The 16,242-nt window shown below is 37.3% G+C and overlaps 1 protein-coding gene across 3 annotated transcripts in view; it reads right to left on the reverse strand.

Moving 5' to 3' along the window:
- Positions 1-16,242, reverse strand: part of Wdr37 (WD repeat domain 37) — a 62,985-nt gene that overhangs the window by 35,308 nt on the left and 11,435 nt on the right. For all 3 annotated transcript variants that reach the window (XM_057786982.1, XM_057786980.1, XM_057786981.1), the window contains 4 exons: positions 12,248-12,425; positions 6,979-7,075; positions 3,522-3,617; positions 3,143-3,207 (listed from right to left, as the gene is read on the reverse strand). In XM_057786982.1, coding sequence (XP_057642965.1) covers positions 3,143-3,207; positions 3,522-3,617; positions 6,979-7,075; positions 12,248-12,385 — 396 coding nt within the window. In that variant the 5' untranslated portion in view covers positions 12,386-12,425. The remainder of the gene's footprint in view (positions 1-3,142; positions 3,208-3,521; positions 3,618-6,978; positions 7,076-12,247; positions 12,426-16,242) is intronic.

A 16,242-nucleotide genomic window follows, 5' to 3' on the forward strand; every position in this document is an offset into this window, starting at 1 on the left:
GAAACAGGGACCAGACAGACAGAGAGAGAAACAGAAATTAAAAAGTTGAGAAAAACATACCCCAAACTACTAACATTAAAGTATGTGTTCACAGAAGAACTTCCATTTTTTTTCCTGAAATTGATCAGTTTACACCAACCACATATCAAAACAAAAAAGCCCAGGCTGTAAGAGGAATCAAATGACCACACTTGTAGCAGATGAAGAGGTTTGTTAAAGATTGTTTATTGAGCACTTGCTGGAAGCCACGTGCCATGCTAGATGGAGACAGAGCTGGGAGATACAAAGGCCTTTAAGAAGCTCATTTTCTAATGGGAAACAGACATGAAATGATACAGATGAGAAACACACAGTAAGGTACTGGTCCATATAATGACACACACAACAATTCTCATTTCCCTTGTAATGAAGACTATAAAGTGAGGAAGAAATAAATGCAAAGATTTCTTTAAACTTTGGTCATGAAGCTGCTCTGAGATAAATGAAAACATTCCAACTTTTAAGTAAATCTGGAAAAATATAAATAAAAAATCTATAAATCAAGCAAAAAAACGAAAACAAAAATGAATGGATTCATACAGCTTGCTTTTAACAATGATTCCGCAAAGCCTAGGACATGTATATAAATTTACTCTCACATATACATATGCAGTCATAATCTGTTACATTAATTAGGTATGTGCTTTCAAATTATCCCCGACACAATAAAAACAAAAACAAAATGCTTAGTTAAGAGACTGAAATTTTACAAATAATATAAGTCAATTCTATTTAACTTGGTTTAAATTTTACAGAAAATAGAAAATGACTAGTTCAAATCTCAAACCCATTATTGTCATCTTATCATTCTAAAAGCTAGTCTCCCTCCTAAGATGAACAAAAGTATCCCTCTACATTATATGTAAGCTTGTACTTACAGAAAGTACCACCAAGATGCCAAATAGCATTACATTTTAGGGGGAGAGAAGTTACAGACCAAACAAAATTTGCCACCATCCATAAGTTGTGGTTCATCTTCCAAATCTCTCAACATTTCTAATATAAAGAATACTATTATGAGAAACTACGGAGCCACACTTCTTACCTACCCATTCACAAGGTAGAATGGAAGAGGCACTACCATGGGAATACAGTAATAAGCTTCTCATGAACACCGTGGCATACCATCTCACATGCCACTTCCATAGTGCTCACTATGCTTCAAAAACAAAACCAAACACTGACTTCAGCCAGGCATGATGGTGCATGCCTTTAATTCCAACACTCAGGAAACAGAGACAGGAGGATCTCTACTAGTTCCAGGACAGCCAGGACAACATAGAGAGACCCTGCCTCAATTAAAAAAAAAAAAAAAAAAAACCTGACTTGGTCAAGATTATAAAGAAATTCAACTGAATGAACAACAGCAGATTAATGAAACAATGGCACAATGTTTTCCCCATCATCTTAAATCATTTTAACTACAACACAACCTAAAGTATGTTAAGAACAAATTAGACCCTTTCTACTAAAAAAAAAAAAAAAAAAAAAAAAAAAACTTTCTAAATAATATATACAAACATCTCCGTGGGTTTCCTTAAAGTCGTTTTCAGGTAGACTGTCTTGCCCGACCCCACCCCATAAGCAGCAGCAATAAGTCATGAGCAGCCCAGGGAAGGAATAAAGCCTCTCCGGGTTTACTTCATACACCTCTGCACTCCCACTGTCTCACCAAACATGCTACTTGCCTTTCATGGCTCTGAGTCACAAGGAGGGCAAGTAATGAATCTAGACTGTAGCATGTTCTTGTTGCATTCGTGCTTAGCTTTAATACCAAGAATCCATGCTGTGGTACAAATCAGAATATATCGTTACCAAAGTATTTCTTCAATGTTCAAATGTCTTGTGTTTCATTATTTTTAAGATGAGTACATACAGTGTACAAACTGCTGTAAAGTCCATTAGGAATAAGCTTCTGACATATTCTAATCCTAAAATGACTGCTGTTAAATAATTCTAGTATATTTTGTAAGCAAAATACTATTGTGCATGCCCTTACCTTTGTCCAAACCTTGTTTTTATTGCTCATGATAAAAGACTGCTATATATATCTTCCTCTACTTCAGAAATAACCAGAAAGTTTTGAATCCTAAGACCACACATTGTACACACAGAATTGTAAGCATCAGAATAATCTATTTAATTCAAGAAAATGTAACAAGAAGTGAAGAACATAATTTTATACTTCATTTTGAAGAAAGACAAGTTAATTACAAATTTCAAAACTAGGGTAAACTAGACATTACAACAAACAAAAATCCAATGAAATAGCAATTTACATTCCAGATGTCATCTAAGTACACAGTAGAATATATCAACAATACTCATGTTCTCTTCTAAATAATGATTACCAAGAATTTTTAAATAAGGAGAGAAGGCAGAAAGGCTAGACTTCCCTTCTTAATGACAATTAATCGCACTGTTCCTGCCAAATAAACGGCTGTAAGCCCAAGACAATGGATCGTAAAAATAAAAGCTGGTGATATTTATGGAAATTGTAGTACAAATTTCAATTTTTATCCTCACATTTAACCCAAGAAGCATTCACCAAAGTTAGGGAATTAATTTACTTCTTACATACTCAAAATACTCCAAACTAGAGATGTATAATGAATAATATACAATAACTTTGCAAACAATTAAATCCTTGCACTTCAAGTCAGTATTAGGCACTTTAATAGGAAAACTCCTTGACTGCCCGTAGATGGCTCAGAAGCACATGCTCACCTCCTTCTCATACTTAGAAAATTGAAAAATAATGAAAATGTAACTTTAGCCCAAATAGAATTTCACTCCATAAAGTTATCTATAACCTATCTCTCTGAATCCATATACTTTTTAACAAGCCAATTAACAATAAAAAATATATTGTTTTTCTGAAGACAAAAAATTACTAATGCACAATATATTGATCTCACTGAAGTTAGTATCTAAGTTAGTATCTAAGCATCTATATACTACTACAGCCAGTTAGCAATGGTTACGTCTAGAAGCCAGACATTTTTCTATTACACATTTCTAACTGGAAAATATGCAAGTTAAAGTACACATCTGCACACCGTAAGCACCACATGACTGGCTCGAGAGCCAGTGCCTTGCATACCTTGCTGGTGGAAGCTTTGTAGGTGGTCTTTAGCTTCTGAGAAAGCTGACTGGTACTGTGACTGGCTGTGGAGACAGAGAACTGACAATCAAATACCCTTAAACTCAAGAACCGCAGCATTACAAAGTGCAGTTATGCTGGAGAAAGGGAAACTCAGATCTGTGACCCCATCAAGTCACAGACAACAGAAGAGCTAGAAGAGGGACCCAAGCTCTCTGTTATCTGACCTACATCTGAATTATGCATTCCAAGTCTGGCTGACAGCAGACAGCAAAGGAGTCAGTGTCCTCCATTAGATCCCAATTCCCTTGATTTTATACACACACACACACACACACACACACACACACACACAATACTTTACAAGCATTTATTTTACCTTTTGTTTTGAGCTGGCCCTTACTCAATTCTGCCCCATCAATGGCTTGTCCTTCACCAGCTAAGCGTTCATTAAGAGTATCAATTTCTCTGCGCACTGGAAATAAAAACATTCCTTTTAAAAAATGTAAAATTTGGTCTTACGTTCAAATGTATTGATCACTTCTAAAACTTACATACATGAGAATGTTGTGAGTTAGGACTATCAAAAAAAAAATAAGATGTGAAAAATATTCTAAAAAGCAAGGTGATAATTTATAGTGTCCAATACTCAAGCCATCATACCAGGTATCATTCCAAGAACAAAAGTCAGTGCTGGGAATGAAGCTCAGTTGGTAGAGCACTCACCCAGCATGCATGAGACCTGGGTTTCATCCTTGCACCATAATTACAAGATGTGGATGCCTAGAATCTCAGCATTTAAAAGGTGGAGACGAAAATCAGAAGCTCAGAGTCATTCTCAATTACACTTCAAGTTCAAGGCCATTCTGGACTACATGAGATCCAATCTTTAAAAATAAATAAATGAAAGATCACTCTTGTGACCCTGTGACAATGCAATGTAACTATCAGGATCTCAAGCAAAACCCTGCATATCCAAATTCTTATTCCAGCATAGTTTCCTTTTTGGGATTTCATGTACTTAAAAACATTCTGGTACTACCTAAAATTGAGTGAAATAATTACAGTTTACTTGTAGATACTGAAACTGAGGAAAAAATATGCAACTACTGGTATATGACACAGGAAAATCTCCACATGAGGATTATGTATAACACAGATTTTAAAATTCCAGAATGAATAATTAGTAGGAAATGCAGGATTGAGACCATTATAAGGAACACAATCATTGAAGACACAGAGAACTCTGATTCTCTTTACTATCAAAAGGACCTTGAGAACGGCCTCAGGCATCCACACTGTGAAACTGAAAGACTCGCCCCCCCCCCCCCCCCCCCCCCCCGTTAGTAACCAAGTACTAACCTGGTACAGCTGGAACCTGACTAACACACAGGTTCACCCAACTCTAGGCCCTACCTGCCTGCCAGAATACCATGAAGCTTCCTGGAACTGTAGGGTACTTGTCTGACCAAAGTTTAAAACAAGTCAAGATCACAAATAGGCTGAGGACAAAAGGCTCTACATAGCACCCATGCTAAGAAACTGGAACTTATCAGTACCAAGGAGCTAACAAAACCTTTCTCTATGTGCTAGACAATATAAAGTTAAAGTACTTTCCAACATGAGTAATTTTTAAAGATTTATTTTTATTATTTTTAACAGGAGGAGGAGGTGCTTTGTGATACAAATGCCATAGTCACAATGAAAACACCCTAAATATTTCTGTTGCTAAACTGATTTTTAAAAATATCCTTAAAAGCAATCTACAGATTCAACACAATGACCATCAAAATCCCAGCAAAATTCTTCAAAGACCTCAAAAGAACGGTACTCAACTTCATTTGGGAAAGCAACCTAGGATAGCCAAAACAATCCTATGCAATAAAAGAAATTCTGGCAGCCTCACAATCCCTGACTTCAAACTCTACTACAGAGCAACAGTACTGAAAACAGCCTGGTGTTGGCATAAAAACAGACAAGAGGACCAACAGAATTGAATTGAAAACCCGGATACCAATCCACACATCTTCAAACACCTGATCTTTGATAAAGAAGGGGGAGGGGAGAGGCAGGGAGTAGAGCAGAGAAAAATGTAGAGCTCAATAAATATCAATAAAAAATACATTTCTAGATTTAAAAAAAGATCCTTAAAAGCTGATGCTATACATAGTAACTACCTTATTTTATTTAACTCTGTTTTTTTGTTTGTTTGTTGAAACAGGATTTTTCTGTGTAGTTCTGGTTGCCCTGGAACTCACTCTGTAGACTAGGTTGAACTTAAACTCATAGAGATTCACCTGCCTCCATCTCCTAATGCTGGGATTAAAGGAATGCACCACCACCCAGCATTTATAACAAAATTAGAATTGGTTCTTCCTGTAAGTTCTCAAGATACATGAAAGCAATGTAGAGAACCCAATATTAAAACATTAAATTTTCCAAGAGCAAAATGTGAATGACACAGAATTGCATTTTTTTATGACTTATCTAACAACGGAAATTAAAGGTGTAAAACAGTCTATAATTTAATTGCTGCTTATTAATATTCATTCAATTCTTAGAGAAAGCAGTTTCATTACAGTTTAAATGGTATACATGTTATAAACACCATCCCTCCTCCAAAATGAAAATTACCCATTAACACCAAAAGGGATAAAAGACATTAATTTCCCAATGGTGAAGCATTAACAACACATCTGCCTGATCTAAAATTGGACAAAAACTGCTCAGCCTCAAAGAAATATCACCAGAAGAACTCAAAGCAAAAAAATACAGAAAATGTTTTCCTTTGAAGAATGTGATGGAGCCAAAGAGTTATATAAATTTCTTTAATATATGTCAACACATTTTTTAAAATTTTGAAGAAATGATATAATTTATATAATTTATGGCATACTTGGTATATAAAAATAAAAGTCATTCATTTTGTATAAAACTGTGATTTTGACTGGTCGATCTGGTAACCACCTCAAAGATTCTCAAGGCCCAGCCCTATAATTTTTTTTTTTTTTTTGGTTTTTTGAGACAGGGTTTCTCTGTGGTTTTTGGAGCCTGTCCTGGAACTAGCTCTTGTAGACCAGGCTGGTCTCGAACTCACAGAGATCCGCCTGCCTCTGCCTCCCAAGTGCTGGGATTAAAGGCATGCGCCACCAACGCCCGGCCCAGCCCTATAATTTATGAACAATGTTACCCTGTAAGTTCGACGGCTCTGCAAGTAGGGAGGTCACCCTGGAATATCCAGGGGTTCAATCAAGTCACACTTTCTTAGGATTGGGACAGATAGAATGGTAAGTCAGAGAGGAAACAAGAGAAAGCATACATCACTAAAGGAGATGTGCACATAAGCCAACGACAGTGATAAGGGGGCCTGTCCTAAAAACACAATTAACTGCATTCTGTCGCCACACAAATAAACAGGAAATGTTTGTCCCTAAAGGCTCCAGAAAGGAAGACAACTCTGCCAAAATTTGACATCATCCTGTCAAAAATCATGCAAGGTCCACAGAACCGTAAGATAATCTTTTTATGTGTATGGGCATTTTGCCTGCATGTATGTCTATATACCACATGAATGCCTAGAGGGCACAGAACTCTTGAAATTGAAATTACAAAGTTGAGAGCAGTCACGTGGGTGCTGGGATCTGAACGCAAGACTTCTGGAAGAGCTTTGAACTGCCGAACAACCTCCCCAGCCCCAATAATATGGTTAAGTCAACGTGTTTAACATCAGAATAGAAAATAATAGAGTGATGACTCTCAAACCACAAATCTTATTCTCAAAGAGTTCAGTGGAGAAGTAACCACTTTTTAAATACGCTAAGATAGGAGATACTCACATTCTAAGTTTTCGATGTAAAGGTTTTCAAATTCTCTTTCTATCTGACCAAACAGTTCCAACAATGTACTGCGAACTGAGGAAGGCAGTTTGGAATCCTGTATAAGATAAATATTTCCATTTAAAATGAACAAATGAATCACTTTAATATCAGGCAACACTTTTTTTCAAAGTGAATAATCATTTATCTTAAACTCTTACTTTATAACATTATGTATTTTATTGCTTATAAATATGAAGGTTTAAAGAATTTAAAATTTAGCTAGGCATATAGCTCAGTGAGAGCATGTACTTAGCATGCACTTGGGTTCAATTCCCAACACTCAACATTTTTTGAGATTCAAGTTTCTACAAAGGAAACAATAATCAAAAGGCATTCCTAGAGAAATACAAGATTTAAGAGCAAACATTTTACAAAATAATGTAACTTTTCCTTTTACATGTGTGAACATAGTTCTCTGAAGAAGCCGAATATGTGCTAAAGATCTTAAAGACTAACTGGCAAACCAGAACATCATGATTATGGATCCGTGAGGTTTCAGAAAGAGAACCCAAACAACCTGGAACTGCCTTCAGTGTTTTTTTTTAACAGTCATTTACTACCAACGTCATTAGCTGGCCTAACATCCTGATTGCCAGGTAAACCTTTAGAGTGCACTGGGCACACCTCAAGCATCCACCAACCTAAAAGCTAAGGATGTCAGAACATCTGAAACCCACAGCAAAGACTCCCCTGCTCTGCTGTAGCCTACCTATGAGATGGCCAGTGCACTGATATATACCACTCTTCTGTTATGTGACTCAAAAGGTCTTTCACAGTAGAGCAGGTTATTTGGTAAACAACATCTGTGTTCTTAGGCCTTAGTCACACAGATATGACACAGAGTAAACGTTTTACTTTGATGAAAAAGTTCTGTTTTTCAATGACACAGAGGGAAAAGGAGCTTACTTTATTCAAATTTTCCAAATTCACAGAGAAGCAAAGCCATTCCCAAAAGTGAAGCTATGTTACAAATAGTCTTTAGGCTCTACCATAAGCTATTAAAAAAACAAACAAACAAACAAAAACTATTCACTATTTCAATGGTCTATACATGAATACAGAGATGTGACTCATCACCTAATTAGATCCACAGAGCTTCAACAAAACAAACTAAAGATTTCCTATAACTCTAGACAAGAACTAAATGTCAATAAAAAGAGAACAAAATGTCTGGTAGTTTAGTGAACACATAATAGATCATATCCTTCATGCCTTTGCACACTTCCCCTCCCACTTCCGGACTCTATCTAAAAGGTAAAGTGAAGGCAAAAGGAAGTAACACAACATATTTCCAAGTTAAACATATAAACACTTCCAAGTACCATATAGTTCATAAAATAATTTACATTTCCTGAACACTGCTAATAGACAGAAGACTATTTGATATGCCTAGCTTCTATTCTAATCTCCACAAGGACACTATCTAAATTATTAGTATGTGTGCACCACCCTTCCCCAGCACAAAAATAAATCTTTCAAAAATAAAATTCTCAAATACTTCTATACTAATGTTCTAATATTTGAGTAACATCAGTATAATCTTCAAGTGACTTTTCAAGTTTATATACAACATCAAATGTGGAGACCTGGTAAGCTACAAATTAAAAAAATATTTATACATACATATTTATTAAATTCCACCTTAGGTTAACTTCTTAGGACTATAAATTTCAGGAACCAATGAGCATTTCTACCATTTGAACTTTTCAATAGTCATGCGCTTTCCCCTAAAGTTTGTAAACTATTTAAAATATATACATGCTAGCTTAAACACTGAATCTGAGAACTGATAATCTTAACATCTCTCTAGAAAATTTCACTTACAAATTAAGATATACAACATTAACCTAATACAGCATTATGGTGATTAAGCTTCACCTTCTTTTTGATTCTATTCCCTAGTAACTGAAAGAGCCCCGCCACACTGTGTCTAAAGTGATTACTCCTGTAAGTCAGACTAGTGACACTCAGCACATCTCTATTTCCCGCAGCAGTCTACTCACACCTACCATGCCAGCTGCAATAGCAAACACTGTCACGTTCTTCCCTCCTGGAAAGGGAAGGGCACAGAGGCCACTCAGAGATCATGCTAGCTGGTTCCACTCCAAAGAACTTCAGCAAACAAACTGTCTAACATGGAAAATTTGGAGAGCCAGTAGAGCAGTGCACATGTCTAGGCTGCTCAGCTGAAAGAACTGTGAATTGCCTGTGAAATGCCTACTGTGAGATACAATTATACCTTATACTATACATCACAATGGAAGACAATACTAAGAACAGATTTACCTCAAGTGGGAAGTAACTCTAGAATGTGCCAGCAAACAAAGTAGAATTTTCACTGCTAGTAATGTGAGTAAATCAAAAAACTTTTAAGAACCATTTTACATTGTCTACCTACACTGTCCAACTAGTAGCCACCAGCTACACATGACTATTTAAATGTCAATGTAATTATGTTCTTGTCTAGTCTACATTTAAATACTAAGTCATACCAATCATGTTTAACTGCCTACATGTTACATTGACCTTGTGGCACCTTTATCAAAGTTTATAACACTTCCATCATCAAGGAAATCCTATCACTCTCTCAAATGCATGAATAGTGACTCAAACCTTAATGCCCCTGAATGTGACTATAAGAGTCCAGATTAGGGGCTGGAGGGATGGTTCAGAGGTTAAGAGCACTGACTGCTATTCCAGAGGACCTAGGTTCCATTCCCAGAACTGACATGGCAGCTAACAACTGTCTGTAACTCCACGATCTGACACCCTCACACATACATGCAGGCAAAACACCAATGCAAACAAAATAAAAATAAATGAACTATTTATAAAAAAAAAAAAAAGTCAAGATCTTTACTGAAGCAAGCAGTAAAATGCAGCTATGATAATCCTAATTAATTATGACTAGTGGCCTTACAAGAGTTAAGGAAAACACACACAAAGAGGAAAGACCATGAGGATGCAAGAAGGTAGCAGTCACCTACAAACTACAAGTAAGGCCTTAGGAGGCCCTTCCACATGTTGATCTTGGATTTCATCCTCCAGAATTATGAAAAAATTAATTTATATTTTCTAAGTCACATAGCTTATGGTATTTGTTGCAACCACCAAACAAAGTAAATACTGCCAAAGCTATTCTTATGTACACCACTAAATTAACTTTTTTTTTTTTTTTTTTTTTTTTTGGTTTTTCGAGACAGAGTTTCTCTGTAGCTTTGGTGCCCGTCCTGGAACTAGCTCTTGTAGACCAGGCTGGCCTCGAACTCCCAGAGATCCGCCTGCCTCTGCCTCCCGAGTGCTGGGATTAAAGGCATGTGCCACCACCGCCCGGCTAAATTAACTTTTTATAGAAAGTAGAAAAGGGCAGAATTGACCCTCTATAGTCAGAAGTTTTACACCTGTAGAGTCAGCCAACTGTAGATAAAAAGCATTGAAGCAAATGCTAGATAAGGTGCAACATGTCTGTAATCCCAGTATATGAGGAGCAGTGACAGAATAATTCCAAATCTCAGGCCAGACTGGCCGACATATAGCAAGATTCTCTGTTAAAACACAGAAAATATGTGCTGGGGGGGGGGGGATCCTAAACGCAGTGTAACAATTATGTTCCCAGCATCTACAGTGGATCAACTTCAACTGAATATCTACTCTGTGGAGGCTAGAATCCTGTGGGTTTCTAGGTGAACACTACTGCCCCTATAGAATTTATATACTAGCAGGCCCTTGCAAGAAGTTGCTTACACAGTTCTAATAAGATGATGAGGCCAATTTCTCAGAGGCAAGCCTTTTTATCCTGCGGCACTATGGCTGGCACAGTCTAATTGTGGAAAAAATGGTGATAAAAGTTGTTTTGACTAAATCTCAATTGTTCAATTTTACCAATAAAGACTCAGGAGTCAGATGCTGGGGTAAAAGTCTGCTAGCTCAGAGAACCAGAAAAAGCACTCAGCTGACCTTCCTCCTCCACCAATGTCCCAGAAAACTCTCCTTTCTCCTACGCCATCTCAAACAAAACTCTCAAGCTCAATGTCCCTCCCTTCTCCTTCCTATGCATCTCTCTATCCATCCTCCTGACTCTCTTACCCTTTATGTTTTTTCCTTTTTGTGTGTGTGTGTGTGTGTGTTTTCTGAGACAGGGTTTCTCTGTAGCTTTGGAGCCTGTCCTGGGACTAGCTCTTGTAGACCAGGTTGTCCTCAAACTCACAGAGGTCCGCCTGCCTCTGCCTCCCAAGTGCTGGGATTAAAGGCGTGCGCCGCCACCACCACCTGGCTATAATTTTTCTTAATAATCCTATGTTTACTTCATGTCAACTGGTTGCTTGTTCCACCTCTTGACCTATGGTTGACTTTACTTGATCCTGTTTACAATATTCAAGCAGAAAGCTCTTGAATTAAAGGTATGTGCTAGGCCTGAACCATACCACAACTAGAAACAGGTTCTCCCAATGAATAACACAATCTCAGGTTCACAGTGTGATCAAATATCCTGCAACAAAAATCATAGGTGCATACTTATATAGACATATACTGCATGGTTATTTTAATAAAACATACTTTATCTAGACTTCACAATAATACTCTTCAAATATCCTAACATTTTGACTTCTACAAAGGCACTAGAAAAATACACGCAAAACTGAAAGTTATCAGTCGTGTATTAGTACATTCATCAAAGAACAGTATACTCACTATAGCAGAGACAAAATCAAAGGCAAGTTAAATCACCTCAGAGAACAAAAAGAGCATCAAAACTTATTCTCCTGTTTTCTTGAGACCATTAGAAACAGAAAACCTGTCTGAAAAGTCTAGGGCTAAACTTGAGACAACATGTACAAAGAGTAAAATGAGTCCATGCTGTCATAGCTGTATCTTTCTGTTATTATTATAAATATATTGATATTAGCCAAGATGGTAGCTCAAGCCTTTAATTCCAGCACTAGGGAGACAGAGGCAGGTGAATCTCCATGAGTTCAAGGCTAGCCTGGTCCACATATTGAGTTCCAGGATGGCCAGGACTACACAGAGAGACCTTGTCTCAAAAACAAAATAATAATAATAATCAAAATAAACCAAAAAATATAATTCTATCTCTGTGTATGCTGGTAAATTTACTGTGTTCTTTTAAAGGTTTGGCAGTTTAAGTCTTTCTTCTGCTTTAGAAATCCATATGCACTACCAGCATAACAACCCTCTTTAAAATGGGCACTGACCAACACTGACTTACCTGTCCTTCTAACATCTCTCTTGGTAGTCCAGTCCTCTCTTGTTCTGAGCTGTTAGTTCTTCGTATGGAAAGGCTATGAGATTTGCGCTTTTGTTTTGCTTGGCGAGCAGTTGAACAGCTTCCGCTTTCTGTGGGCATTACTTCTAGAAGGTAGTGTCCTGGTCACGCCTGCAATAAGCTAAAAGCAGCAGGGAAAACAAGTACTTCATTTCTGATACAGCCAATTGAAACAACCAGCAGACAAGATAAAGATTTTTTCCAATTCGAGCTCTTGCTAAAGTTGACCCACTATAGTTTAGAAATCAAGTGTTGAAGTCTTACAGTGAATCCTGTTGTTTAAGCCTTTCTCAAAACTGTTTTAGCGATTTCAGTTCCTTGATCAAATCTTCTATCTTCAAAAGATTTTTTTTTTAATCTCAAAAATTCTTGCTTTATGGGTTAGAGAGATCACTTAGTGGTCAAGTGCAGTGGCTGCTTTTCCAGAGGCTCACAACCCTCTGTAACTCCAATTCCAGGGGATCTGACACCTTCTTCTGGCCTCGACTTGGCACCTGGCACACATGCTGCACCGACACACACATGAAAGTAAATCACCCATACACATTACATTTTTTTTAATTCTTGTTGTAACTTTAAAAAGAATTTCGTTAAATCTGTTTATCAATTTGGGACTTCACACCTATGAAAACATTTGCTCTTTCAGCAGTTTCCAGTTTACTTCTAAATGAGCATCCTATTTCTTGATTTCACTAAAATATCTTCTTCATATTTTTTAGCATTTAAACACTTCTTTGTTTCTCATGTTAACCTATAATACACAAAATACAAAAGATTACTGTGTATTGGGCTTGTACCTCGCATTCTTCTTTATAAATCTGAGGGAAAATGTAGATTATTTTGTCATGTTTTGCTGCTGCTGTTTAATGTAAACTACTGTTTCACCTGAAAAAAGCAAGGATAATTTCTTCCTTTTTAATTTGCAAGTTTTATTTCTTTATATTTTACCAATTTGGCAAGAAACTGTAGTACATCCTAGTTTTTTTTTTTCAATTCCAAAGTAAGAACTTATTACGTTTTACTTTACTGACCTTGCTAGAAATTTTAATACATTTAGTACTTTTTCTTCAGTTTCAAGGTAAGAATAGCCATCGCCACTGAGAATAAAGCCAGTTACAGATTTTCTATAGTTATTTACCAAGTTGACAACATTTCTTTCTCATGAATTTTCTACCAGCTTGTCCTAAATTGTCATGCTTTTTCTGCACCAATTATTATGGGGGCATGGATTTTTCTTTACACTGATTATTTTCAAATGCAGATCAATACTGATGTTCATAGAAAATCATTCTCACTCTATCCTCTTATTTTCTCTGCTTTCTTATAGATTACCTAGTGAGTTTAGAATTTCACATTGAGAACAGAGAGATGTCTTGGCAGACAGATCACTGTGTAAGGCTGACAACTCAATCCCGTGAACCCAAATAACACACACACACACAAACACACACACAATATTGTGGTCCATATCTGTAATATATATCCAAAACCTGTATAACTGGACCATATAATACTTATGTATTAACTGTTTTGAGGAAGCTCCCTACTGATTTATGTTTCCAACAGTGTACAGGATTCCTCTTTTCCCTATATCCTCAACAATAACTGTGTTTTGTTTGTTTGTCTTGTTTTGTTTTCTCTTTTTTTTTATTAATTAATTTATTTAATTATTAAAGATTTCTGCCTCTTCCCCGCCACCACCTCCCATTCCCTCCCCCTCCCCCAATCAAGTCTTCCTTCCTCCTCAGCCCAAAGAGCAAGCAGGTTTCTCTGCCCTGTGGGAGGTCCAAGGACTACCCACCTCCATCCTTGATAGGTATACTGGTAGACATAACTTGACACAAATCTAGACACATCTGGGAAGGAATCTTTTTTCTTTTTCTTTTTCTTTCTTTTTCTTTTTTTTTTTTTTTTTTTTTTTTTTTTTTTTTTTTTTGGTTTTTCAAGACAGGGTTTCTCTGTGTAGCTTTTGAGCCTGTCCTGGAACTTGCTCTATACACCAGGCTGGCCTCAAACTCACAGAAATTTGCCTGCCTCTGCCTCCTGAGGGCTGGAATTAAAATAAAGGCATGCACTACCACCTCCCAGCTGGAAAAAGGACTCTTAATTGAGAAGATGCCTGCGCAGACTGGCGTGTAGGCAAGTCTATGCTGTCTTGCTTAACGATTATGCAGGAGGGCTCAGCCCACTATGAGAGATACTACCCTGGGTTGTACAAGAAAGCAGGGTAAGCAATCCATGGGGAGTAAGCCAGTAAGCTACACTCCTCCATCTCTGCTTCAACTCCTGCCTCTAGGTTCTTACCTTGAGTTCCTGCTTTGGAACAGACTAAAAATCAAATATACCCTTTCTTCCTTGAGTTGCTTTTGGTCATGATGTTTATCACAGCAACATAAAGCCAACTAAGATAACAGGCATTCTGATTGGGTGAGACAAAATCTCAATTCAGTTTGGATTTGCAGTTCTCTGATGGATAAAGATGCTGAACATTAGACATTTCTATTTTTTCATTTGAAAAGTATTTGCTCAATTTATTTCCCTACAGGCACTATCTTCATTCCAAACTATGTACTGGTATTAACACAAGAGTAATTAGAGCGGTAGAAGGGGGGGGGGGATCAAAGTTCAAAGCTAGCCTTAGCTGAATAATGAGTTCAAAGCCATCCTGGGCTACCTGAAACCCTGTCTCAAAAAAATAAATCGCCAGAAATTAGGGGTCCACACTGTTCTTCCAGAGGACCCAAGTTCACTGCAGGGACAGTCAGGCAACTCACCACCATCAGCAGCGCCAGCTCTAGACTCTAGACTTGTAAAGTCTAGAGGATTTGATTTCCTCTTCTGGCTTCTGTGGCCACTGCACTCATGTGCCATGCATTTATGCAGATACGATTAATTAAATGTTTGATTTACTAAAAAATTCAGAGGGTTGACATCGTGGCAAGGACAATGAGGTTGCAAGCACTTGTAAAAGAACTATTGAAATGGTATACCTAGAACCCAAGCTAGACAAGGGAAAACAGAAAGAATGGCGAGTAAATGAAGGAAAGTCAATGGTGGGCAGACCTGAGGTTGAAAAACTACTACAAAGGAATGCTTATGAGACTTAAATGGACTGATAAACACAGAGGAACTGATCCTCACACAAAATCACTGTCAGGCAGAATTTTCAAATTCAGTAAGTAGTTTGACAGTATTTTACAAACTAAGCAGAATATTAATCAGACAACTGAAAAAAAGAAAGGAAACTGCTTCACTCTGGTCTGCAGGGACACAGTGGCAGATGCCTTTAACGCCAGCACTGCAGGGAAGAAGGGATTGGGTAGAAGCTGGTGGATCTCTAAGTTCAAGGTTATTCTGGTCTACACAGAGAGTCCCAGGACAGCCAGAGCTACGTGGAGAGGGATTCTGTCTCAAAAGAAAAAAAGTAGAAAAGAAGAATCTGGGACAGGATGCAGTTCAATGGGAAGAAGACAGCTAAGCATGGTTGATATCATGGGTTTCAACACCAGCACCACACATACACACACAAAAAAAAAATTTTAAAAAGGTACTTAAAAAAGTGAAATACTTCACCTATATACACTTTTTTAAAAAGGGAAAGAAATCTGATGCTCCAAAACATAATTGTTTTCTTTCAAAACACATCTACACGATTCAACAGACAGATGAGCACTGATACAAGACAGAAAACACTAAAGGGGAAGCTACAATATAGTTTCCTCCTGCACTCTTAACTGACTCACGGTCGTCAAACACATGTGCCCTTATTACATGCAGTCACAGGCATATTCTCTGCTATTTGTAAGCAAGGCAGAACTATACACGTCCAACTTTAGTGCAGCATATTTAACAATTGAGTAAATCTCAACACACTGTTAATGTACTGAATTCACACCTTGGCAAATGGTATAGCATTAAACGACATAAATAAACACGTA

Source organism: Chionomys nivalis, chromosome 13, assembly GCF_950005125.1.
Source record: "Chionomys nivalis chromosome 13, mChiNiv1.1, whole genome shotgun sequence".
Lineage (NCBI taxonomy): Eukaryota > Metazoa > Chordata > Mammalia > Rodentia > Cricetidae > Chionomys > Chionomys nivalis.